Source organism: Clinocottus analis, unplaced genomic scaffold (assembly GCF_023055335.1).
Source record: "Clinocottus analis isolate CAN_PGR_092001 unplaced genomic scaffold, fCliAna1.0.p SCAF_17, whole genome shotgun sequence".
Lineage (NCBI taxonomy): Eukaryota > Metazoa > Chordata > Actinopteri > Perciformes > Cottidae > Clinocottus > Clinocottus analis.
The window spans coordinates 7,712,299-7,736,822 of record NW_027175898.1 but is presented as its reverse complement, the minus strand read 5'-3'; the positions used below and the strand labels follow the sequence as shown (position 1 = coordinate 7,736,822).

At 41.4% G+C, this 24,524-nt stretch overlaps 1 protein-coding gene across 5 annotated transcripts; it reads right to left on the bottom strand.

Moving 5' to 3' along the window:
• Positions 1-2,551: 2,551 nt before the first annotated feature.
• Positions 2,552-23,534, bottom strand: zfyve28 (zinc finger, FYVE domain containing 28). 5 transcript variants are annotated; one of them, XM_068580863.1, is made up of 15 exons: positions 23,175-23,534; positions 17,231-17,298; positions 11,422-11,562; positions 8,914-9,051; positions 8,536-8,738; positions 8,314-8,403; positions 8,123-8,212; positions 7,931-8,032; positions 6,307-7,842; positions 5,927-6,022; positions 5,292-5,455; positions 5,080-5,196; positions 4,747-4,851; positions 4,538-4,641; positions 2,552-4,397 (listed from the first exon to the last, which is right to left on the bottom strand). In XM_068580863.1, exons 4-15 carry the CDS (start codon positions 9,019-9,021, stop codon positions 4,266-4,268), a joined length of 2,847 nt encoding a protein of 948 aa, XP_068436964.1. In that variant the 5' UTR covers positions 9,022-9,051; positions 11,422-11,562; positions 17,231-17,298; positions 23,175-23,534; the 3' UTR covers positions 2,552-4,265. The 5 variants fall into 5 exon arrangements, with proteins under 5 accessions (XP_068436964.1, XP_068436960.1, XP_068436961.1 ...); XM_068580859.1 differs by lacking the exon at positions 17,231-17,298; XM_068580860.1 differs by lacking the exon at positions 17,231-17,298 and having other exon boundaries at positions 4,747-4,848.
• Positions 23,535-24,524: the final 990 nt, after the last annotated feature.

Sequence of the window (24,524 nt, the reverse complement as noted above, 5' to 3'; positions counted from 1 at the left end):
TGCCAGTCCCAGCGCTGCGGCTGCAGACCAATCACGGGCCGTAGAGTCCGGTCACGTGTCTCTCAGCCACACCAGCCTCTTCATCACCAGCCGTGATCGTCACCGCTGGAAGCTCAATGTACGGGAAAAGAGATACCAGCTGGAGAGATTAAAGGAGGATACTACACGGTCCGTGTACGGTTTTATCATTTGTTGTTTAGTTGAAAAAACTGAAATGACGGAAATACCATTTTCTTTCGTTTTCTGTTTGAAATAATCAAAAGAGTAAAGCCGTTTTTTTCAATCTGAATCCCAAGAATAAAATATGAGAGAATGAAACTTAAATATCGAGCCTATTTGTTTGTTTTTTTGCACTCCTTTTGTTATGTTCTTTGGAAGACAGACGCAGCAGCGCAGGTGACCGGAAATACGAGTCTTTCAAAATAAAAGCCACAGCAATAGGATTGTAGGCAAGCCATTTTTATTCACAGTCTATGATGAAAACATATACCAAGGTAACATTAGAAGAAACATACATCAATAAATACAAATCAAAAAACCTGGACTGATGGGAGCATGTTAGAAATGGTATTGACTACTGTCGGTTTAATATCCATGTATCCATGTACACAGCAATAATCAAGTTACAAACGTTGCATTGTTTAATGCAACACTCGAAATATAGTTCAATTAAAGTCATTTTTGACATACGAGACAACCAAACTCAAATAATGAGCCGATTTTCCTTTTGAAGACAGACGCAAAGAAAGGCAGGCGTACGAGTTTGTCAAAATCAAGCAAGTCTGTGAAAGCCAAGGTAATTTGCCTAAGTCATATAGTTACACAGTCATTTTTGTGTGCAGAGTTGTTGCCGTTGGCACTCATATTTGTTTCCCCATCGTATTCTGCTGTTTGTTTCTTGAGTGAACACAGCAGAGCCTTTATGAGGAGACGCAGAGTAAAAGGGTTTCCCCTTTTCTACCAGTAGATGGCAGTATAAGTGTAATATTTAAACCATATATTTAGTTTTATTTGTCTGTGTCTTTGATAATTGTCTCGGTGACTCATACAGCTGTTGCTGTTTATTTTCTATGATATTTGATGTTCATGGTTAATTTGCAACCTAGTTGTATACATAGCTATTTTGCCTCCCAGCGAGGAGGAGGCCTCATACCTGGCTGACGGGCGGCAGTGCATCGAGGGACTGGCTTTCCCTGACAGCTACCTGTACTAGACTCCACAGCCGGGCAGCTGCAGGAAACCTGAGATATTTTACAGGAGGAACCTGAATTACTGAACAATGTTGGAGATTTTTCACTTTCCACCCCGCGTAATGCATGTCACAGACAATAAGAGTTTATAAGAGAATTGTTTTGGTTAATTGGAATCCATCTAAATTGTCACTATTTATGTATAGTTTACTTCTTATGACTGATAAATGCAATTGTAATACAATGCTATGTACAAGTGCTGCCACCTAGTGGTCTCTTTTTTGACCAGATTCAATCCCATAATTCTTGGATTTCACAGCTCCAGTTTAACGGTTTTCACTCATGATAGTGCATGTTGGTAGCAAGTCTTTCAGCATTTTTGGCTTATAGTTAAGTGCTGAATATTTGTCCCGTATGGTGCACTGTACCTTTTGGGGTCGATCTTGTATTTTCTTAGAAGGTCACTCAAGCGATTTGTTTTCCAAGAGATAGATAAAAACATAATGTAAAGCAGTAGAAGCTGAAACATCTTGACTTTGAGTCTTTAGTATGGCAACTAATAGCATAGTTGTCTCCTTCATGTCTGGTAAAGACCCACATCTTTCAAACTCCTTTTTTCCCCAATCTGTAACACAAACGTAGCTAAACTGTGTGAAAGAACCTGAAACAATGATAGTGCGTCACTCCATCTCCCCACACAACTCATGATTCAGTTAAGCAGGATGTTGCTCATCTGATGAGTGGGCCAACGCTGCCTACTCAAGTAGAAGGGAAAACTGACAAATAGCAACTAAAATAGTCTCGGGCTGTAAATGAACATCTCTGGAGAATATTTAGTCGGTCAATATTCAAAATAAACTAACAATTTTTAACCAACTCTTACAAAGAGGGATTCGTGGCTATATATATATATATATATATATATATATATATATATATATATATATATATATATATATATATATATATATATATATATATATATATATTATAGCATTTTCTGGTGTTTTGTTGTTGTAATGTGTTTTTTGTCTGTTGTGCACTGTGAACCTTGTCTGTTCCTTGTCTATGTTGACAAATGAGTTTCTTCTATCTATCCATCCATCCATCCATCCACCCACCCATCGGATTTCATACGTTTTCTGTGGAACTTTACCACATTCCCAATTAGAGGGCAGGATCAGGCTCATTTTTTATTTTATTGGACTATAATGGACCGTATGTCGATTAATCCAGGACACAAATCTACAGACACATTTTAAAGCAGAAATCCAATGGTACTTTTCTGTAAAAATAAAGTGGAGATATTATCAGTCAACATTTTAAACAGGAAAAAGTAATTTATTTCAATATACATCGCATTTAAAACTATATAACATTATTTGTTCGTTGAATATTTTACACAGCTCTTATCATCGATATTCATTTTACAAAATAAGACCAAACTAAAACAGTAACCACCCTTTAATAACTGCATGATTCTTTATATTTTACATGAAAGTAATTATAGCTTCATTCGTTATTTTTGTTCTTTATAAAAGGAAAAAAACATATCTTTTCAAAGTGACTTCATACGTTCTTTGATGAAAATAAGATTGATCCAAGAGTAGAGAATGATTTTGAGTATGTAATGCCTGAGAAACTGCTTTGTGTCAGAGCAGAATAGACATGATGTGATATCTCATTCATGCTGCTCAAAAGGTCCATATTTGATAGGCAACTTCTGAACTTTGAGACACACAAACTCTGTTATATCATGAGCATGGAAGATACTTCGTACGTGGTCAATGGAAGCAGATTCAAAAGCAGAAAGGAAGTCAGGTGCAAATTATGTCATGCTGGGGACAAAATATCTGTTCTTGTCCAAAAGTACCACCAGAGCCAAAGCTGGAATTTCATGTAAACCCAAATCAGTACAACTTTATCTCCTAAGAAATGTCCTTTAACTACAATTGATATCGCTACGTGCTATCTCTAAAATGTGCTTGACCATTGCAGTTAGTACTAATATTGCACAAATGTGAGTAGGAAGAAAAATCAATGGGCAACAATCGGCCTGTAGTCTGTAAGACATCACCTTAGAAGGCCTCTGGTTCAGAACAAATTGTACACAACATGGTGATGAGGGCACTGAGCGAAGAGAGGTCACCTCTCCGCGAGAGGGCCTTCAAGACCTGACACTGATGACTCTGGAATCCCTTTTAACCATCTCATCGTGCAGCGGAGTCCTCAGAGAAAACCTAACATGCCATGGTGTGCCTGTAAAAGCAGTGGGCACAGCCCACTGCTATGAAGAGCTGAAGGGTCAAAGTTGTTGGAACCTTGACACCTTTTCACAAAGTGATAAAGAATTACACATTCATTGCCATTAAAAAGCATGAAAGAATCTTAATATAAAAGCTGTCTGTTTTTAATTTTTGCTTTACCAGGACTGGTAGTGTGGGGAAGTTTGCTTTCCAGTTCCCATATAAATAGCAAATGTTTACTTCAAGACATTGCAGTGTAGCTATTACCAGATTTATCCTTATTTACATGGTTATCATGACGTACATTCTTTAGTAATCCGAGTCCCGAGGGAGCCCTGGCACAAATTGTAGGAAGCTCGTCAAAGCATAGGAAAATATGTCACAAGTCCTTTCATTTTACACCTAAAGCGACAAATCAAACAAGGTGGCCAGTTCTGATTTTGTGCTGCAAACTGCTACGGAGGACCGTTACACAATGCAAGTTGAAAATCTGTCATTGCCTGTTTATCCGCTCTCCCCTTTACACCTCCATAAATCAGGCAGGCATTAGTGAATCCTTGTTGTGTGTTGGCTGGGCACTGAAATCAAACCCTTTTTTCGCCAGTCTCTCAGACGCAACAGAAACAAGTTGAATCACCAATCTTGGCTGTGTGTCTCGTCTCTACTTTGTCATCTGTGATGGCCTCCCACTGCAGCCATGCTCAGCAGGTACGATGAGGACCATTAGGTATACCAGCGCAGTGTGGCATTTGTTTTGTACACAGCCCTGGATCTGTCCGTTGCATATGTTTGTCGTGGCGGACTGTGTGCTTTGGGTGAGAACGTGAACTTAGATGCTGGCCTTGTCGCTGTAGAAGGGTGTCACATGAAACATGTAGCAGTGTGTGCAAACCCTAACAGGCTTCACCTGGCCATACCGGGGCAAAGGAGCAGAATGTGAAGAACAGCGTGAGCAGAAGATCTGAAATGACACAGTATATAATGTATTAGTGACTATCCATATGATGGCAACACACAATGTATGAATCACCAGCGTGATAGACTACACAATAAACTGAGATTTCTGCAACCCAGACTCCCTCAGAATGAAAGTCATTGTACCTTTCCACAGCTTCTACAGTGATGCTTCCTGCGGATTACAGTGAAAGGAGCCTTGCAGGCAATACAGGAGTTGCAGTCTTCATCTGGGACCCAGTCTGGAGGGTCTACAAGAGAAAGAGAAGCAGTTAACACAAAGTTGGCCTGTCACCATCAGCAGGAAAAAGGATGAAAAGGAACATATTAATAGAACAGTCGGTGTATTTTCTGACCTTCGAACTGGCCGTCCCGGGCCTTGGCTGCCAATTCAGATGAGGAAATGGTCTCCTGACAGAGGGCACAGTCTTCCAGCACAGCACTACGCAGAACAGGGCCTGCTGGTCAAACCGGGGTCGTGTGTGATTGATTGTGTTTTTGTGTGTTAAAAGCACGGCTGCAGGTTGATCAATTAGACGATATAATGAAGGCGTTTACAGACACTGTATATTAGTCAAGCCAATAAAAAACTAAAATGTTTGGTCATACTTAGGCATTTCTGAATTAGGTCTGAATTATATTAATAAGGCACAATGCACTGCATTGTATGTTCAAGACATGTTTATCACCTTTCTTTTGGTTTTCGTCGTCTCCCTCCTCACACTTGGTTGCCATGACTTCAAACAAAGTCTTGAGGATGCTGCGAAGGTCACTCGCATAGTTGGTCTGCAGCTGATCAGCAACACCTGTATCACAACAGAATGCACAATGGATATCAAAATGAGCAAGAGGCAAAAACAAAGAGGTGGAGGGAGCGGGCCAACAGCGCGAGAGCTTTTACCTGATATACAAACAAAAAGACGGTGGATGAGATCGCTGCTGCTGTGGAAGCGTGATCGGATCTTGTTCCTGGCTGCCAGTTTGGCGTTATGCAGGGCCAGCTGGATCTCCTGATGGTCCAGGTCTTCTGACATCCCTGAGCTGGGGGTCAGACTGCTGACAGGGCTGGAGAGAGTGGTGATAGTGGTGATTTAAATCACATTTGATTTTCATTGTAGATTTTTATCTTTCAGTTAAAAATTCTCAACTAATAAATGAAGCATACTAAATCCACTCAAAACATATTGCACAAATTGTCAGGAATCTGCTGCTATCATTAAATATTCTGGTCAGAATGTAAATGGGAATCAATACTACAACATCTGTCTAATCAAATCTACAGTCTAAGCCAGGAGGCAAATGAATGCTGTCACCTGTAGCCCTTATGGGACGGGGTGACTGACACTTCAGTCGATTCCTGAATGTGAACAAAGAACTGCGTAAAGACTGGAACAAACAAAGTGTCTTTTTATATTTTATGCAAGGACTCAGTTTATATGTTTTATACTGTTATACTGTTTAAATACTGTTTTTTAGCATGGGCAGGAAAAAGACACTAACAAATGTAACAGTGTGAAGCACACTTTTTTGAGTTACCTGGGAGTGTATGGACTGCTTGACAGACTACAAGTGGTGACCGACACACTCTCACAGTCACTACCTGACACAGAGCTGAGGGGGGAGCTCTGAAAACTAAAAACAACCAAACAAATAATAAAAGAGGATAAATACAAGTCGTACAGAATAAAGTGTAGATGCACAAATACAATGGCAAAAGAAACATACAGGTATAAAACTAAGGCAACATAAGACAAAGTGCAAAATGAGAGAATGAATAAAAGTAACAGAATAATTTAAAATATATGACGAAATATGGTGAAATAAAACTCTTTATGTTGATGCAAGACTGTGTAAAGATCCTACGTCCCCCAAATAAATATATAAGCAAGTTAAAGGACTCAGAAATGTCAGCACACCTAGAGTTCCTACTGCTGTCCTCTTTGGTGTCCCTCTTGAAGTCATTTGTTGCTGACTTGTCCTTATCCGTCTCCTTGTCCCTCTGTCGGCCCCCAGTGGCCTGCTGCCTCTTTTCATTACTCAGCTGGTGGTTGCACATGGAGGGTCCATCCCCACCACTGGAGCCAGAGTCATGAGAGTGATGCCCCGGCCAAGGAGCCACAACCAGGCACTTCTCACATAGCTGTGAGTTTGAATCCTCTTCCAGGGTCTCCGCAGAGCAGCGACAAGAAGGGGGAGTCAACTGAGCGAGCTCACTTTTGCTGTGAGGCTCGTGAGCTTGTGGAGGCAGCCGGCAAGCAGACGACTGGAAGACAGTGCTGGGAGCTGCCGTCTTACAGTGGTTATCCAATCCCAGGGCGAGGCCTAACCCAAGTCCTGTGGACTCTGCTGTGATGGCATCCTCATGGCCATCCTCACAGCTCCCACAACAGACGCAGGAGTTGAGCAGGCAGTGAGTGGCCACCAGAGGGCCACAGGTCTCAATCTCAGAGGGAGCTGGCCGTGGCAGGAGCAGCTTGTCCACAGCCAGCTCAGTCATGCTGGGAGAACGAGGGTTGAAGATGACCGTTGCAGACAGCTTCATCCCACCCATACGATGGGCGATGACCTCAGCCGTTTCAGACGCTGTCCCCTCCAAGCCCATCTCCCACCCATTGGCGTAAGGCAAGGATTCGGAGCCAAGAGCGGAAGTGCAAGGTGGACGTTTTGCTTTAGGACAGTGCGTGTTCTGGCTACGTGGCTGTGGGCATGGCTGCTCTGACTGTGCTTCAGTGTGCCAACCGTTCCTGGCAGAGTCTGGCTGTGGTACCAGCTTGCACTGCATAGGACGAGCAGACTCTGGTACTCTGGAAGGAGAGGTGATACAACGACAGGCCTCTCTTGAAATGCTGGTGATGCCGTCTCCTGCTGCGTCCAGGTCCTCCATGAAGAAGACCTTGTCTTCCTCCTCTAAATAGATGCCTGTCCTTCCTCGGCTCACCAGGAGCCTGCGAGGAGAGGCTTCAGTGCTAGAAGACCCACTGGAGCCTCCTGCCTCTCCTCTGTGGGGACGGTGTGCTGGTGACTGACTCTGGCTGGGAGGCGACAGAAAGGTGGACATTTCGTCCCCCACGCGGTACACCATCATGTTGAGCTGCTCCAGCTCCTCCTCATCATACTGCATGGAACAGGCCAACTCAGCCTCTTCGGCCTCCTCACACAACAGGCCCTGCTCCTGCTCCTCCCCTCCCACTTCTACCTCCTCCCAGCCCTTTTCCACTTCTGCCAGCTCCTCCTCCTGGCTGGGACAGACAAACGGAGCCAGATGCTCTTGTTCACCCTCACTCTCCCCTTTGGAGGTGTCATTAGCGGTGCTACAGGATGAGTGATTCTCTTGGACGAGAGCTAGTGAGCTGTCTGCGGCCTGCTCTGTGGACAATTCTCCGTCTTGCGTGATACAAAGATTTTTTTCTAGTGCCAATAACTCCTCCTCAGACAGGGTCTGGAGCAGGTCTCTGCAAGAATAATTGTAAGATAGTTGAAACATACGAATACGGGAAAAACGATAATTTTGATGAAAACTTAAATATTTACGGACTGTACCTGATTTTCTTCAATAAAGTGCGGAAAGGCCGGAAGAGCTCAGACATGTCTTCTGATTTTCGGTCGAGGCTGAGAGGTCCCTCTGAATACACAACCAGCCCACTAAAAAATATATTTAAAATTATATGAGAGGGCAGGAAGATGTAGAAAACAAAGAAATGGGCGGAAGAATGGAAAAGACAGGCAACTTACCATACAATGGCTAGTCGGGGAATTGTAAACATCAGCGCAGGTTCATAGTCATCGATCATGTCTTGTGTGAGATAGCCCAGCTTTAGAGCTCTTGGACAACAGAAGAAAGGGAAATCACACATTTAACACAATATCTTCAGATATTATTTAAATTTTGTTCAATTCCAGATTAATTTAGCAGTAAAACTCACCTTTCCACGGTCTCACAGAAGAGCACAATCACTTCCTGCTGTACATAGTATTCTTTGGGCGACTTCACAGGCACCATGGCTGACACATAACTGGCAAAGAAAAAGAAAGTTTGAATGTAATGACATTCACAGCTTTGTTGTTTGACCAAGACTCTTTGAAGATGATTAATGTGGATTATTCTTATTGCTACAATTAGCAATAATGTCTGGCCCTTCACTTACCTGAGCTCAAACTCAGCAAAAAGGCTGTCAAAATGTCGCAATGCGTCCTTCATGCGGTCCGTGTACAAGTTGAGGTCTCTCAGGGCCTGGTCTCTGGTTATGTTGCGTATCTCCTCCAGGCTGCGTGTGAGGTCCTTAGCCAGGGGCCTCATTGCTATACTCTCTATCTCCCTGTTCATGATGATGGAGCCGGCAGCCAAACACTACACAAGAACACGTACATCATAAATCATCTCCTCTTGTACAGAAATGAAAATTATGTTTACAATGGCCCACTTGACAACCAAGAAAACAACTATGAATGCAATATGTGTACGCCTGTGTAGGACTTGTGCAAGATTGTTTTCTTCTGGACTGACGCTCGAGGGAATACGGTACCTCAGCCCCAAACCACAGCTGCCCTGCTAAGTTGTCATGGCGAATCTCCTCGGGGAACTTGACACTGAAGTCTCTGTTGGCCCGGTCTTCTGGAATACATTCATCCATTATCTGATTGATAATGTTCAACACAGTGTCCTGCAGATGAACAGAAGAGTGACAGAAAATACAATTGAACAAACTAGTTAGAGGGATAAACAGTTTTCTCTGGTGAATAATCCCAGATACATCTCTTTCAAGACGGTGATTGTATTACAGCGTTTAAAGACCATTGATTATGAGGTGAATGAAAACAATTTTCACAAGTACATGAGACCATTATGGCTCCTGCAGTTGCATTCTCCCTCAATAAACACATACAACTTAAACCCATAATTCTAGGAGTGAAAATGCAGTGTCACACGCAGCAAGAGCTAATCAAGAGCTTACGTGCCGCTGGCATGTACAACAGCCATAACAATGACTTACAATGAGCCTTTCACTCTACCGCAGCTGCACTGTGCACTGTAATCTTGTCAGGCACAGCACTGCGTCTTTCTCTGCTGGCCCTGAGGAAAAAGATTAAAAAGCTTTGAGAAGGAGAGCTTAACCACTGACTCCTTTATGGCTGTACGCTGTGTGTATATGTGTGTGTGTGCCTTCGCCCAGGCACGAGTACCACCCCACTGTCTGTGAGCGTCTCCCGGCAGGGGACACCAATGATAACCTTCACTGCTGTTGGTTTCATATCATCAAGAGGTAGTCACTGTGGCGTGATACCTGTGCCTGCCTGATGATGGGCTTCTGTCCTTTGTACAGCCTACCCTTTCACCATCTCTGACCTATTATCTTCCTCTGTCTCTTGTGCACCTAACTCAATCTTCGTCCATCTCAAACACACACATGCTCGCTCACCTGTTCCAGCAGGCCGCACTGTAAGAACAGCCGTGCCAACATAGTATGAGCAGCATGCCAGCAACCCCCACAGAGACCCATGAATAAGAGCTGATAGCAGCAGTGGCAGGTTCAAGTGTAAAATGTTGGCTTGAGTGCGCTTGCCCTCTACTCTCGGGGCCTCGAGGCTGTGGGGTATCATACTGCTTAAATCATTCTCCAAAAAACATTGAGGACTCACTGCAACTTGTAGGGTGACAAAATCAGAGACATATTCGAGGTATGGACACATCTTAACAAGAGGTAGTCATTCAACTGCTTCTGCTGACAAGCCTCCACTTGATCAATTTGGGGCAATAAAGTGTTTTTTAAGGAACAAAGTAAGAAATAAAGTAAGAAGAGCTTCACAACCATGAAAAGAGAAATAAACTGCAAAGACGTACTGTACCAAAGAAAAACAAGGTGACAGAATGGCAGAGGCCAGGATGGAGGGAAATACACAGAACAGTTGGGGATCAAGTGATGACCTTATTAAGTAGTTCTCCCCTGGGTGCTGAGGCAGTGGGGGAGGCTGAGGCACAACGGGCCGGATGACGACCTCGCTCTACCACCTCCAGCTCTCTCAGCGTGATGCAGCATGGCAGCCATCACTCATGCACAGCAACACCTTATTAGCTGCTCTCAGCCCTGACCACATCAAGATCTGAACCAAACAGAACCTGTACCCCACTTATACTTAAACAGAAGTACCTCAATCAGAGCTACGGTTATAAAATGCCTCTCATTCAATGGCTCTTTGTAACCATTTACTAATAAACCACATGACACACAGCCCAGTCGAAACAAAGGCTACTTATCTGATCTTATCAGCAAAACTGCTTGATGTTAAAACCCAGCCAAGCAATGTGGAGTAAGGCAACAGTCATGTCACCACTCCCATATCCAGAAGAAGGTGATAAGGGCGGTGTCTATTTTTAGCTTCCAAGTCAAACCCAAAACATCCAGTCAGGTGATTTATGAGAACAAAAATAATTAAAATAAATATAGTAATTCATGTCTCAGTCTGGTGCAAGTGAAACAGGCTTTGCTTTGTGTACTCATTCCGCTATTAAAAGACATTCCTAATGTGTTTTCAATGTAAGTCATCCTTCCATTCAAATGTTTATCTAAACTATCTAAACCGGTTGAGTGAGACAAATCAAGCTGATGTCTTCTTTTACTCCGCTTTAGTACATTTCCTTCTCTTGTTACATTTTGTCCACTGCTGCAAAACGGAACAAAAATTGTAAAGATGTTGCGACTAAAAAGACAGTTTGAACGACTCTTGCTAAAACTTCATGATAACTTCTAATAAAGTTTTGAATACATTACTGCACCTATTGTTTTCATTTCAAGCACATGGAGACGTCGTCATGCTCAGTATGAACAGGGGGAATGATTTAAGCAGGCAAAACCGGTTTCAATGTTCAAACGGGCACCTGACTAGAAGCACTGTGAACCTATCCTCTCACAGGGCTATTTTTATGATTCACTTGTGATGAATGAAATAACAGTATTTCACAAAGGCTGAACTTCATTCTTTATGAAATGAAAGATGCAGAGAGGTGATGACTTCGTGGGTTTCTCGCTGCTGACCTGACAAGAGCGGAACTGGTTGACCAGCAGGGTACATCTCTGAGGGTCCTTCCTCCCGTCGAGGCCGTCCAGCTCAGTGGCCACCAGATTCAGCTCTTCATCCGCGTAGTAGAACTGGGCCAGGAGCTGAGGGTCCGTCCTCTGCACAGAAACACACAGAGACACAAGGAGGTCATTTTCCATACCAGTGTCGCTGTTCATGAGAAACGAGACATACTAAGCAACGGACAGAAAACAACACAATAAATGTTACACATTAAATCACTCTGATGATTAATAACTGGGCTTAAAGCATCATCCGACCCAGCTACATGAATGGTGTGCTTTGCTCATTCATTGATGGTGTTACTTCTTAACCTCTCATATCCGAACGCTCAATAGTTTGCAGGAAGGATGTAACTGAAGATTATCATCAATATTGATTAATCTGAAAATATTCACATCTGAGAAGCTGAAACCAGAGAATGTTGTTCTTGAAGCCTGATGACTCTGAGATACTGCCAATTTGCAATATATTCCCTCATTTTGGATTTCTTTCATCCGTCTAAAAAGCTCAAACATGACATTGGGATTTTCTGGGTTAGTGAGTATCCATTACTATGGTAGTTACTAGAATGTGAGCACTTCTTCATTTGAACAAAGCAAAGTGATAATTTTGAAAGTGCGTTAACATATCCTGCAGGTTTTAGTCCCAGACACTGCTGTCAACGCTTCTGGTAATCTGTAGTTGCTGGACTGATAACTGTACATCATAAGCCAGCCATGAAATACTTCTGAATATGTTGGATTTAGAGAACTTCACTTAGATCATAGCAAAGTGCATTTTACTAACTGGCTCTTAAGCTGTGGACACATATGCAGTACCTGAGCTCCAACAGCTGTCATTCATCTGAGCCAACCCGACATCTCAAAACAACACCATACTAGACTCAAAACAGAAAATGGGCCTGGCCAAGCCAGGATAACAGTCAAGAGACAACATGCTATGTTTTTTCTGTTATCAGTTGATGACGGAAACAGACTCTAACTAAACTGTGAGAGATATGAACAAACTCCCCAGTGTCCAAGGCCTGCTATTTCAAGAGGTACGTCAATTATTCATTTTATCTGCAAAACTTAGTAACTGATGTCATGCAGGAAAAATGAGGAAATCCGTTAACAGCACAGAGTGAGGAATATCACTCTAGATGTGATCTGCTTTGGCCATCAGGTCTACAAGTTGCTCAGGGGAAGGACCTTTGTTCATTCATTACACTCGTGTCCACGTGTGGTGCTTGGGGGACTTTACATGTGCACTACTTAGAGCTCCGCATGAGTGAATTACAGAGTCAGGCAGGAACGCTGCATTCTCAAGAAATTCAGCTCAAACTGTGGTCAAGTTAATGTGTGAATTACCTGTTATGTTCAGCAAGCCTCCTGGTAACTGTGCTACTACAGCACTTTGGTGTTAACAGATAGAGTATTTATATCAGCATACTTTCACCCACTCTGTATAGAACCAACAGTGATCGTAACTCTTTTCGTCACCTACTGCTTTAAGTTATGAATCACATTATCTTGCAAATAAACCATGAAACTGAGATAGAGTGATGTAGAAGGAGCAGTCAATACTGTATCAGGCAATACACAAGAGCATAATCGAGCAACATACTTCCAATCTAGAGGGACAAAAATAAAATCAGGTAAGTAGGGCATTGTATAGGCCATCTTCACAACAGATTGCTCTTCCATTTGCCACGGTATCCTGGGGATTTATGAGAAAACACAAGGCATGGGTTGTACAAACATTTATGCATAACCACATTTTCTACAATACAACTAGTATTGGAAGGTAAGCGATAGCAAATGGCATGAATCCTGACAAGAGGGGTTAACGAAGGTTAATATAGTGTGAAAATTCCCCAGAAGAGGGAGTATAATTAGAGAGGCTGGCCTTCGAATAGGATTGATGTCATTATCTCCCACCACGCTCCCCTCGGTGTGTGTATGTGTGTGCTGCTGCATGAAGCGCACACACAGCAACAACATACAAGGTAGGGAAGAAACACTGACGCACAAAAAATGTAAACAACAATTGATCAGTCGTATTGCTTAGACCGAGCAAACTAAAAATAATATGTTTACAGTACAATCGCCAAACACTGTATGCGTTCACACACAAAACATCCTCGGGGTAATGGTTTTGAAAATGGCGATCACATGCCAACATGCATGATCACAGACCACAAGGACCTGATGACGGTGAAGGAGCTTAAAGAAGGACAGCATGACTGTGCAAACTTGAAGTCGGTAAACAGGCTCGTTTTGCCTGCCGTGCACGCGTCACCTGCCTGAAAATATACTTCATGAAGTCAAACCGAATACTGGCTTCTACCAAAACCTCTCACAGGACCTTTTCCCTTAAGTTTGCAGTGTTTCCTGTTGCGTGATGCTCTCCCCGTGGGCCCTCGCTCCTCTCTCTGAATATGATACATGGTGCTGTTCCCTCACTCTCCCTCATTAATAATGAAACAAACAGCAAGGAGGAAACACAGAGATAAAACCCACAGCTAGGGTACTTGTCGCATTTTTACTGAGAGAAGGGACATTTGTTTTTTATATTTTAAAGGTTATTTGGAGGACTGAGATATGCCACTAAAATATAATTACCATGGATGGGGGTCTATAATTTGACAACCTTTATGTTATTTCAACTTCATTCCTTTGGATCAACTCGTGTGGTCCTTTACTGTGTGATACTTGTTTCCACCTGCAGTCAGGTTAATCAAAGCTGCACGAGGTGTGTTACAGAACAACAGCGCTGGATTAGAGTAGATTGGCATGTCTTTTTGTGTTCAAGGACACTTGAATTGCCAAACCCAGTTTGTCCAACAAAGCAAAATCAATAGTATTTCTGCACATTTTGTTCACGAGTGTGAATTTTGATGTCTCTACTTTGTCATGTTTTTGTAATATGTTGGAAGAGCAATGCAGAAAATTCCATTAAATCCAAACTAAAACAGCCAACTCACAGGCAAAGTGTTTCACACTCTCCTCAAGTGTTCTTTCTTAACACAGTCACATACCGCTCCATATATAAATAATCTGTGAAGAATGGGAATAGGCAGCCACGGTAATATAGCGACAGAAAACAAAATGCTGTAAATAGTCATATTCATTATTGCATTGGCATTACTACAACAGAAATCAATTTGAGTGGGTTTCTGTGAAAGTCTCAGCTAATAGGAAATCAACACAAAGAAAATCTTAATTACGAGGAAGCAAACCAACCCATCCAAATTGAATCTCTGAGTAGTGAGAGAGGCAATGATATCACCAGAAGTCAGATTTGACTGGACTTTACACAGCTGCACAACAATGAGTGTGTCTGTGACACAAATGACATGATGACCACACAGGAAACAAGAGTGGGAGACAGTGAAAGACCGTTTTCTCGCAAAGGCACAACACGGCCAACAGAGTGGTGGCATTCATTTTGAAATTTCAGAAACATAAAGGCCAAGGCTGACGGAGGAAGAAAAGAAGTATTTGATACAGACGCCATCCTATAGCTTCCTCATGCTGCATTCCTCACACAAGAGAGAACATTCCTGCAGCACTGCATCAGAGTCAAAGGCAGGAAATGTTCAAGACCTGCTGATTTACCAGTAACAACAGATGTTTGTGAGTTTAACCTGAACCTACCTAATAGAAGTATATCAATACTTTAAAATAGATTGAACCATGACAAACTTTTGGGGTTTTTAGTAAATAATTGCACCTTACAACTGCCAGATGTAACTGTTGATAATTAACAAAGCTAAATTAGCTAAAATATGCTCGGTTTAAAAGGGAAAACGATAAGAGATGTAACAATTGCAATGCTGAATATTAACTTATTAAAGCAAAATAAGGCACTCTGTCTGCTTACATACACATAGGTTGGCACAGACGTTTTGGCTTTGAACTGTACATTGGAGTGTAAATGGTTGAGAAAATGCTAAATGGTTGAAAAAAAAAAAACAATTGCAACTTTACACACCTCCAGACGAAAAAAAAAAAAATATATGGGGACACAAAACAAGGTAATGACAAAATTCAAAAGCTGGAAAACAATAACTTCCAATGAAGGGTATTACAATGTTATGCATATGTGAACATCTGGGGATCTCTGGACCCTGAACTTGTGTCATCTCCACCAATAACAGCTCTACCTTGCATTAGTCAGGAAATGATTCAGCAGATTCAGCTCCCATCCCCTGTGGCGTGCCGCTCTCCTGACTCGCTGCTGCTGTCCTGGGTGCCCTCTCTTTAAGATGACTTAAAAACTTTATCCAGTGTGGTCACAGACCCATCATTTCAGTCTATTAGGCTCCAAAAACTTCCTCCACAGTGACAATTACTGCTAAGCCCCCCAAATCACATAGTGTGACAATGACTCTGTCTGTTTAGTTTAACATTAAATCAATAACAGGCGATGACAGTGTGATTTTCATTGAAGCGAGTTACCGAGAGTTGCATGCTTCTGTACCATCCACGTCTTCATCAACTCAGCCAGCTTTCTCCTTGAGCCCGTGATTCTGGACTTCACTTCTATTCAGACTGTGTGGATGATGGAGGCCGTCAGGCTAATGCTTCATGAACGTCCATAGCATCGGTGCGTGCACATTGAGCCCACTTAAGGGACTTATGAGAAACCTTGCCTCTGGCCTCCATACTCTATTCCAGGCTCAATTTGCCGCCTTCTGGCTGCCTTCCAAGGATCAGAGGCAAATATTGTAAGGGAGGAGGGGGACCAGTTCACTCTGCTTCATCCAGTCAGTTGGCAGACTGGCGAAAAAGCAGCCGGATACAGTTCATCACCGTATTTATTATTCAGGGCTCAGCATAAAAGCCCAGGCAAGAGCAAGCTAATCGTTTCGGTAACAAACAAGAAAACTTCCTCGACCATTATTTATATTAAGTTTGGCAGAATAAAAAGTATAATCTCTCTGAGAATGCAGTGTGATGCTTAGGTGCATTCAGTTGTGTTGAGTCATTATATTCATGTTCAGCTTGCATCAGGAGTTTTTTTCTCACCTCTGTGTTGTTTTCTGCAGCCACAAAGTAATCGATGGATAACTTTTCAGGCATACACTCCAGTCGTTCACTTTTTTACATGGTTTCGGATTTTCTAATGAATAAATGTGTAATTAAATCAATGACACTGATCAAAGACTGCAGAGGAGTATGTCTGCACTCACCATCTAAAAGTTGGATCCAAAGCAGACTACAGATTAAAATTCATTGACTCAATATATCAAGAGTGGTCAGCCCATCTGGACTGATAGCATAATCTGTGTGCTTGTCTCCTCTCACAGGGCTGCCCTAATCTGGCATTTAGACTAAGCAATGACCACTGCATGTGCCTGGCACATGGTTTAGCATGACAGGCTGAGGTGACACAGGGGGGAGGGCGCAGAGGATTTGGGTGGATGCAAGTTGTGTCCAGGATCCCCCGTTGGTAGTGTGGCGACATCCCTCTTCCAATCGCAGGGAAATTATTATGCAAGAAATAATCTGGTTATACAATCCAGAGCTGGCTGTTAAATTGTGACGAGAGAGAAGAAGGTTGAATTTTAGATTTACAAAATCAACAACTTTACATTAGTCATGGTGTATGCGTTCTGAAGAAATGACAAGAGGTTAAGCTGCATACTCCCTATCTTTATGCAAAAACACCAGGGACAGAAATACAGGCATGACTAACATTTAAGAACGAAACAAAATTAGGACCAACATTCCCTTTTCACAACTGAGGATATGCATGACACACCAACTGTCCACATACCTTTTATTGTTACGAACAGTGACAGAGCTGGCCTCGCCCCGGCAGTCCAGAACTCCACCCTTTGACAGCTGTGTGCAGCAACAATACTTGTGATTAAACACACATCTCTGATTGCCGTCTGCGGAGATTAAATGTATGCAAGTCAACATGCTTATGCAACTGGGATTGCACCAATGAACAAGTAGCAGTTCTGTTTGCATTTTTCAGACAAGCCCTTTGCCTCATTAAAAAGGCACGTTAAAAATACCAGTATATCAGTAAGACACTGTACACGTGTACTTTTATAAAGTAAGGAATAATGATCAAACTACAGGAGGGCCATATTTCAATAAATATCTATTAAACATAAACTATTTCCATTAAAATATTAGTTACAATGTCAATGTTCTTGAGTCTAGTAGGTAGAAACAGTAAAGCTGCAAAAGACATCCTTTCATCTTATCTCCTGCCAACTTTAACCAAGGCCAAAATCTAATCCCCAAAATACAGGCCTACTGTTCGCCTCTTTTGCTTCTCTCTCCCCTGCTGATAAGACAGAGCCCAAAGCAGAAGGGGTTGCTAGCTCTTTCTAGAACAATCAGACTCAAAATGCAAACAAAGGACACCTTGAATGCATGGTTTGTTTATCATCGGTGACAATGAAAGAGGAATTTAAGGCTTTGAATAGAAAGGATACCAATTATTAGTGATAAGAAACTGGGTGTAGAAAATAAGTTCAGCCTCACAGTCGATACCAGGGCACGCTGCTTTTCTTTGGTACCTTTAAATTGCACTCCTCTCCCACAGCAATTTTCTTTCAATCATCACTTCCCCACACCTTGGACAGTGGGCCCTGAATCCCCAAACCTGCAATGAATTTAAAAAGGCCTTCAATCGCCGGGCCTGTCTCAATCTGCACTAGGGTCAGCCCTCTAAATCCTGGCAGCTGACACCAAATCAATTACCGCGTGGCTGGTGGGTAAGCAGAATGGGACGTCCACAAAGAATTCCAGAAACAAGGCTAAATATGAAGCCACGCTGGCTGCTGCTCAGCAGTTTGCCGTTGCCTCTTCCATTCACTCCGTGCCAACAGTGCAGAATCAACTTTGCAAGCACAAGCCCCCTCTTCGCTTCACCTGCTCTCAGTCCTCTTAGTAGCAAGTTAGCAATATTCACAGAAACAAACCAGGATGACACATTTCCACCACATTCCTGCACTCATGTCATCCTTATTATGTCCAACTAAAACGAAAGAATATTTTGTTAAAATTAAACAAAAAAAAGTAACAAATCTTGTAACCAGCGGTTATTGGGCTTTTGGGGTCAATTTACCAACTGAAAGGATCACCAGATCATGAAACACTGTTGCAGTCTCCTAATTGTTTGAGCTATAAGTCTTTAATAATTTTTGTTTTTCCGTTTCATGACTACAAACAATATGACACGCAAACATAAATGTATTTTAAAAAAGTCATCATCAACAGAATTCTGGGGGAAACTACTTAAAAACAATATGTACCTGGATATGCGTCTTAGTTTTCAAGAGCACAGCCATAGATTTTTAAAAAGCATTACAAATAGGAAAACTCATGGTCATCCAAAACTCTCTCAGCCTCGCCTTCCACACATATTTTATTTGTTTTAATCAAACATACGTCGCAATAACAGCTGTTTTGACCAAGTGTCATAACCACCTCTTCATAGATGAACATTTCCCTCAAAATCAAAATCAACTGCTGCATTTTAAGTACACACAGATGGCAGCAGAAGGAAAAGGGGCTTATGGGTGGAAGACAAGAAAAAAATGTGTTGCTTTGTCGACACCATCAGCTGTCAACATGTCGGGTCTACTTCCTGACAGTGTAGACAAACAACTCTACAGCATCGTTCATGGTGGCTTGACAATGATTTATCATCATTTTAACTTCAAGCTGAAATGAGGAGCCCAAAGACAATTGTAAAGACAGATGCATTTTTAAGTCATTTTGAAATCAAAAATTTTAGCTATCAAAGGTAAACATTAGCTGGTTTTCTTAGTCTTAGTTGTAATGTCTTTAGATATCATCTTTTCCATGAAATACTACTTTGAATTACCTTCAGGTGTAGTGCAATCATAAGGACTGCCAATTGAAGACCTTTCTAACTGGAGTTTGATGTTTTCGGCAAAATTGGTCTTTTATTTTGTTATAGACATTAAAACTGCGTAAGGAACACGTTACACAGAGTCCATCATTCAGATCTAAAAGGATGGCTTGCATATAAAGGTTCGGCACAGAAATTTAGCTTTTGACGCTTCACATTTGTGCTACACTAAATTATTCCTTAAATATCACAGTTGACATAAAATGAACTAATAAACCTAAGGGATTTGTGAAAGGAATAAAAAATATATAACTAGTAAGTTACAATGAAAAACTAACCTATACTTGTAAACCGAGAACTTTTCTTAGATTTACTCTCTTAAGATAACCATGAAACGATTATAGTCTTCTAAAGTAATCAGTTTGCAAGAATCAGTGAGCGGTCAGGTGGAGGATGACCTTATCAAAGAAATCAGGCATTAGCATTACATAGATTCCTACACTTGCTAACAGCCAACATTGTTACACGCTGATATCTGTTTGACATTTTGCTAAGGAGGAGTGAAGAAAGTATCAGCTACCCACGCACTAAACTGGCCGGTGAGCGGGGAATGAAAGGCAAATTAGTAGCATCCTGTAGATGGGGGTGATGCACCCGGTCTGGTGCGAGCTGGGAGCCTGTCACACTGACAGATGAGGTGGAATGAAGCTGAAGGTCAGCTCCTGAATGCCTGATGTAATAACAACCAAGAGAGGAGCACAGGCTACAGAGGAGGTGCATAGGTTTACCCGCCTGACATCTCTCTTTCGCGCTACCAGTCACTCTGCAAGTTTGCCGCTAATGACTGAGAGGTGAAGATACAGTGGCCATTTTGGCTGCGCGGAAACCCGAGCCAGGGCTTGTCTTTTTTTGGGTCTGCAGGGATTTAAAGCCTCTTTACTTATCTAAAACAGTTACATGCAGTATGCATACAGTCAAAAGGTCAACTAACGAGCAGGCAAATAAAAGCACACAAAATACCCATAGCAGTTCGTAAAATCTCCTTTGTTGATAATTTGGGAGATAGAGGTTAGCTATTCACACAAAAACTAGATAAACCAGTTTAAAGGCCAAGAAGGAACGTGAAAAAGATTTTTTATTTGGGTGACTTAACTATTTCAACTTCTCCCCCACAGCCTTACGGGTGAGCAGTTAAATCTATTCCTACTCTCATTTTCCAGAAGTTGACACTTTGATGACAGAGTCAATAGACAGGTATGTCCGGCGGCAGCACACTGCTCTCTCCGATGCACTGGGGATTATTGTGTAGAAGGGGCAAAAGAAAATCCTCCTCGGTGGGACTTATCTGGAGAAGTATAAAGAGCAGTTCTGGAAATATCAATTGTGCCGCTTCAGTCAAAGGAACATGCTGATTCAACGCTTTTCTGTCTCCAGGAGAACATTAGTTCAATGATAAACGGCTTACTGTTGATGCAAAATGACAATGCTATGCAGTGTTCACCTATCAATGCCAGAATATGTGGGTTGGGCACAGATTTTAACTACCATTGAAATATTTACTCTGTGTAAAAGACAAACTACTTGTTTGGTTGCTGTGATCTAAACCCGGCTTTCATTACTGTTGTCTTTTCATACTGATTGGCATAATTACAGAGGCTTGCACCACTTTTCTGTTCACTCCTTTGAGGCAGAACTGATCATTTAAACCCACAGACTTATGTGTAACTCTGTTGATTCCTACCATGACTGTGATTTGGCAGAAAAGGCACTGCTGTCATAGTTCAGCACTTCAGAGTCAGTATTCATTCATGAATGCGACAATACTCTGGTGAACCCCAACACTTCTGCCTAAACCCAACAATGGGCCGGTTAAATGCTGAGACAGCAAAATGGTCAAACAGAGAAGAGAAGAGTGACGCAGGTGCTTGTGTGTGGTAAAGAGCAGTTGGACAATCTATAATCACAGGCATTTTATCATAACTGACACTACTGTATAATTACTGATGTTGTTTGATATGGAAACACAGTTGTCTTCAATTAACAGGGAGACTGACTTATTAATGTTTACTGCCAATCAAATACATGTTGACAAACCTTTTAAATGAAGCAAAACATATCATATTCTATGCTAAGAAACACAGCAAAGCCCTATAGTCACCAACTTGTTTTGTGTAGTATATTTTCCTCCAATGCATGATGCAAGATCAACCGTTTATGTGCAGCTGTTATGTTAATATACCAAGAGAATGACATGCATTTAAACACACTAAAATGTTGACTTTCTCTGGACTTGGATGTGTGAACTAGGGGGGAAAACCTACATCTTCAGGCTCATCCTCAAAAGTAAAGATTAGCACAAGAGAGTACAGCCAGTTTTAAAAAATTATATCAATAATATTTTTATGTAAATGTGCTGCAGTTGATAATAACAGCTGTACCAATCCTCCAGAAGAGGCTGCGGTAGAATACTGTGTAGTACAAGTACAAGTGGTGTGCATCATGTTGCAAGGTGCTTCACTGGACTATTTGCTCAGTCCTCCAAGCTAATATACGAACTTACAATAACATAATACGAGTAATTAATCAACATGACAACATCTAAAGCGCAGACCAGTAGGTCTTTCTTAATCCAATTTGGGCACACAATCTGTGCCTGTCTGTTGTTACTCAACTCTGACTCTGAATATTTATGATGATTCAGCAAAAAAAAAAAAAGATCAGTGATTTCTTCTGATTAATGCAGTTTTGTGTGCATGCAAGTTATCGCAATAAGTAGGATGCTTTAAAATGTCTCCTCTTAAAATATAAAAGTTAACAAGAGTTAACTCTCTCTCTCTCAAATAATATGTGCAAGTTGGCATATATTTAAACTGTTCATTTAACAAGATGATCAAGCCTTCAATATTTTCTCTGCTGTCTCAGCAATGTTTCCACATTTTGAGATTGATTCAAAGAATCCCCACTGCAAAAGAGATGATTATGCCTAAAAATTGTGTGTCTGAGCAGTAATATTTGATAACATTTAACAATAATTAATCTAGTTTAACATGGTGTCTACAATCAACAAGCAAATCAAACCCAGTGAAATGCAACATAACTGAAACAATTAATACACTTAAATAAACATTTGAGGGAAACAAATATTTTGACAATCAATTAATCATTTCAGTATTTGTTTTAACTTGAATAAAAAACATTTAACCAAGTTCCAGCCTCTCAATTGTGAGTTTTTTTCTGATTTTCTTTGTATCTTGTGAAAGTAAATGATATATATCTAAGACTGGGGCTATAAATCTGACAATGCAAGCAATTACTATTAATGAGTACAATCAATCAGTTAATTGAGAAAATACCCTTTAGATAAATTGTTAATGAAAATAATTACGTACAGCCATACACTATTTTTTATTATCCTTTTAAATATTATTATATTTTAATTTTTATAATTTCTTATTTTGTGAAAAGGATGACATTGTTATTCACAGTGTTACTGTCATTAACAATATTGTATTATTATTGTTGCTGCTGCTATTGTCTCATTAGCATAATAGTTTTACAAATAATGTGTGACTATAATACCAAAAGAAAATCACTTCCACAATAACATTAATGACAATGCCAACTAAAGGAATCAGTCAGTTTAATTCAACGAGCTTTGTCAGGCTGTCACATTGTTCGCCCTGCCTGGCGCTTGAAAACAAAAGCAACAACAACAACAAAGGGAATGCTGCTGGTTAATACAGTGTAACATTAGGAACACTGGCTAACGTTAGCAGTCTCAACAGCCTCACTGGTCGACTGTTTCGCTAGCTATCCCCAAAGCTATGCCAAGAAAACGACCAACTGCAGCGCTGACACAGCGTGTGAATGCGAGACAACTTACCTTGGGCTTGTACAGCCACTTCCGAAAGCGGTTCATCGTCACCTCGCCACCTTCCTTTGTCACCAACCCCTCCTCTCCTCTCCTCTTCGGGTACCTGTGTGTCTGACAGTATCGGCGGCTGCTTTGCTAAGCTAGCTCGCGCTGGTGGGTTCCGACACGCAAAATGTACAAAACACCAATATCTGCTAAGTTGCCCTGAACGTTACAACGCGGCTCGGGACGCGTGCAAAGTGAATATTCGACAACGACGACTTATTTCCATCTTCGCTGAATCCCGAGGTTGGCTGTCTGTTTCCCCGCCCGGACACTTTCCAAGTCCCAACGATCCAGACAAGCGGAGCAGCGACGGCTGTGCGACTCTCTGCCCCTCTACCGCTGCTTGATGACAGTCACGTTGACAACATCCACCTCCCACTTTCCCGGGAAAGGATGCCTTCAAGTACCTCTAACAAATATCGTGCTCCTCACCGCTTTTGGTCGGAAATGTCATACGAAACCTACAAAACAGGCCACGTTAGGCAGGCACGTTAGGTCTGGAATATTATATTGGTTAAACATTCCCTACAGCCATGTTTGTTTCTAAAAATGAATACTAGACTCCTAATAATAGTTGTGTCTGTTATAGGTTTTCCACAAAAACTGAATTACCCAGTAAACAAAAATCCTAAAATGACATATAGGCCTACTTATTCTCCTTTACTTTTAAAATCAAAATGTTAAATGTTTAAATTCAGATTTGAGGTAAGCACAAATACACTTTCCCTCTTGAGCAGATGAAGGAGAAAACATTATATAGTGTCAAACTCTGCCCACCGGCACAACTATATAATTCTGTACACTAAAGATCAGGACTGCAAGTAATTTAACAATCAGCTAAACTCATTAGTTGAGCAGAAGGGGATTTAAATTCACTCAAGGTTACTTTGCAACAGACAAGTGAATTAATTTTTTAGCAGGGCAACAGGAGGTGGCAATACAATCTCAGCTCAAGGTCCACTTGATGGTTTTTGAACTTCAATTGTATCTCACAGTCTTTATCCACAGAGAGTTGACAGATACATTTGCTAAATTGCAATGAAAAAGTAAACCAAGACTTGCCATCCATCATATCTTAAGATTTGATCCTGACTAATTATTCTCACAGCCAAAGCTTTGATTGACAATTCACTGTTAAGACTTAAAATTGGACCACAACTATCTTGCCTGTTACATTTGAAATGTAAATGTGTAACCATAGACTGACAATCCATTGGTTTTGTTTACATGCCCACATAAATGAGTTTATGTTAATCAGATTATGGCACGAAATCAGATGATGCCATGTGAGACTAAAACCCCCAGTTTGCATGG

What these genes read in the sequence shown, in the direction of transcription:
- zfyve28 (XM_068580859.1), bottom strand. Translation starts at nt 23,210, where the DNA reads ATGAACCGCTTTCGGAAGTGGCTGTACAAGCCCAAG. An exon ending in TTCTGTGAGACCGTGGAAAG is followed by an intron (nt 8,213 to 8,313) that starts GTGAGTTTTACT and finishes CTGTTGTCCAAG; the next exon opens with AGCTCTAAAGCTGGGCTATC. An exon ending in ACTGTAGAAGCTGTGGAAAG is followed by an intron (nt 4,398 to 4,537) that starts GTACAATGACTT and finishes GTGTCATTTCAG; the next exon opens with ATCTTCTGCTCACGCTGTTC.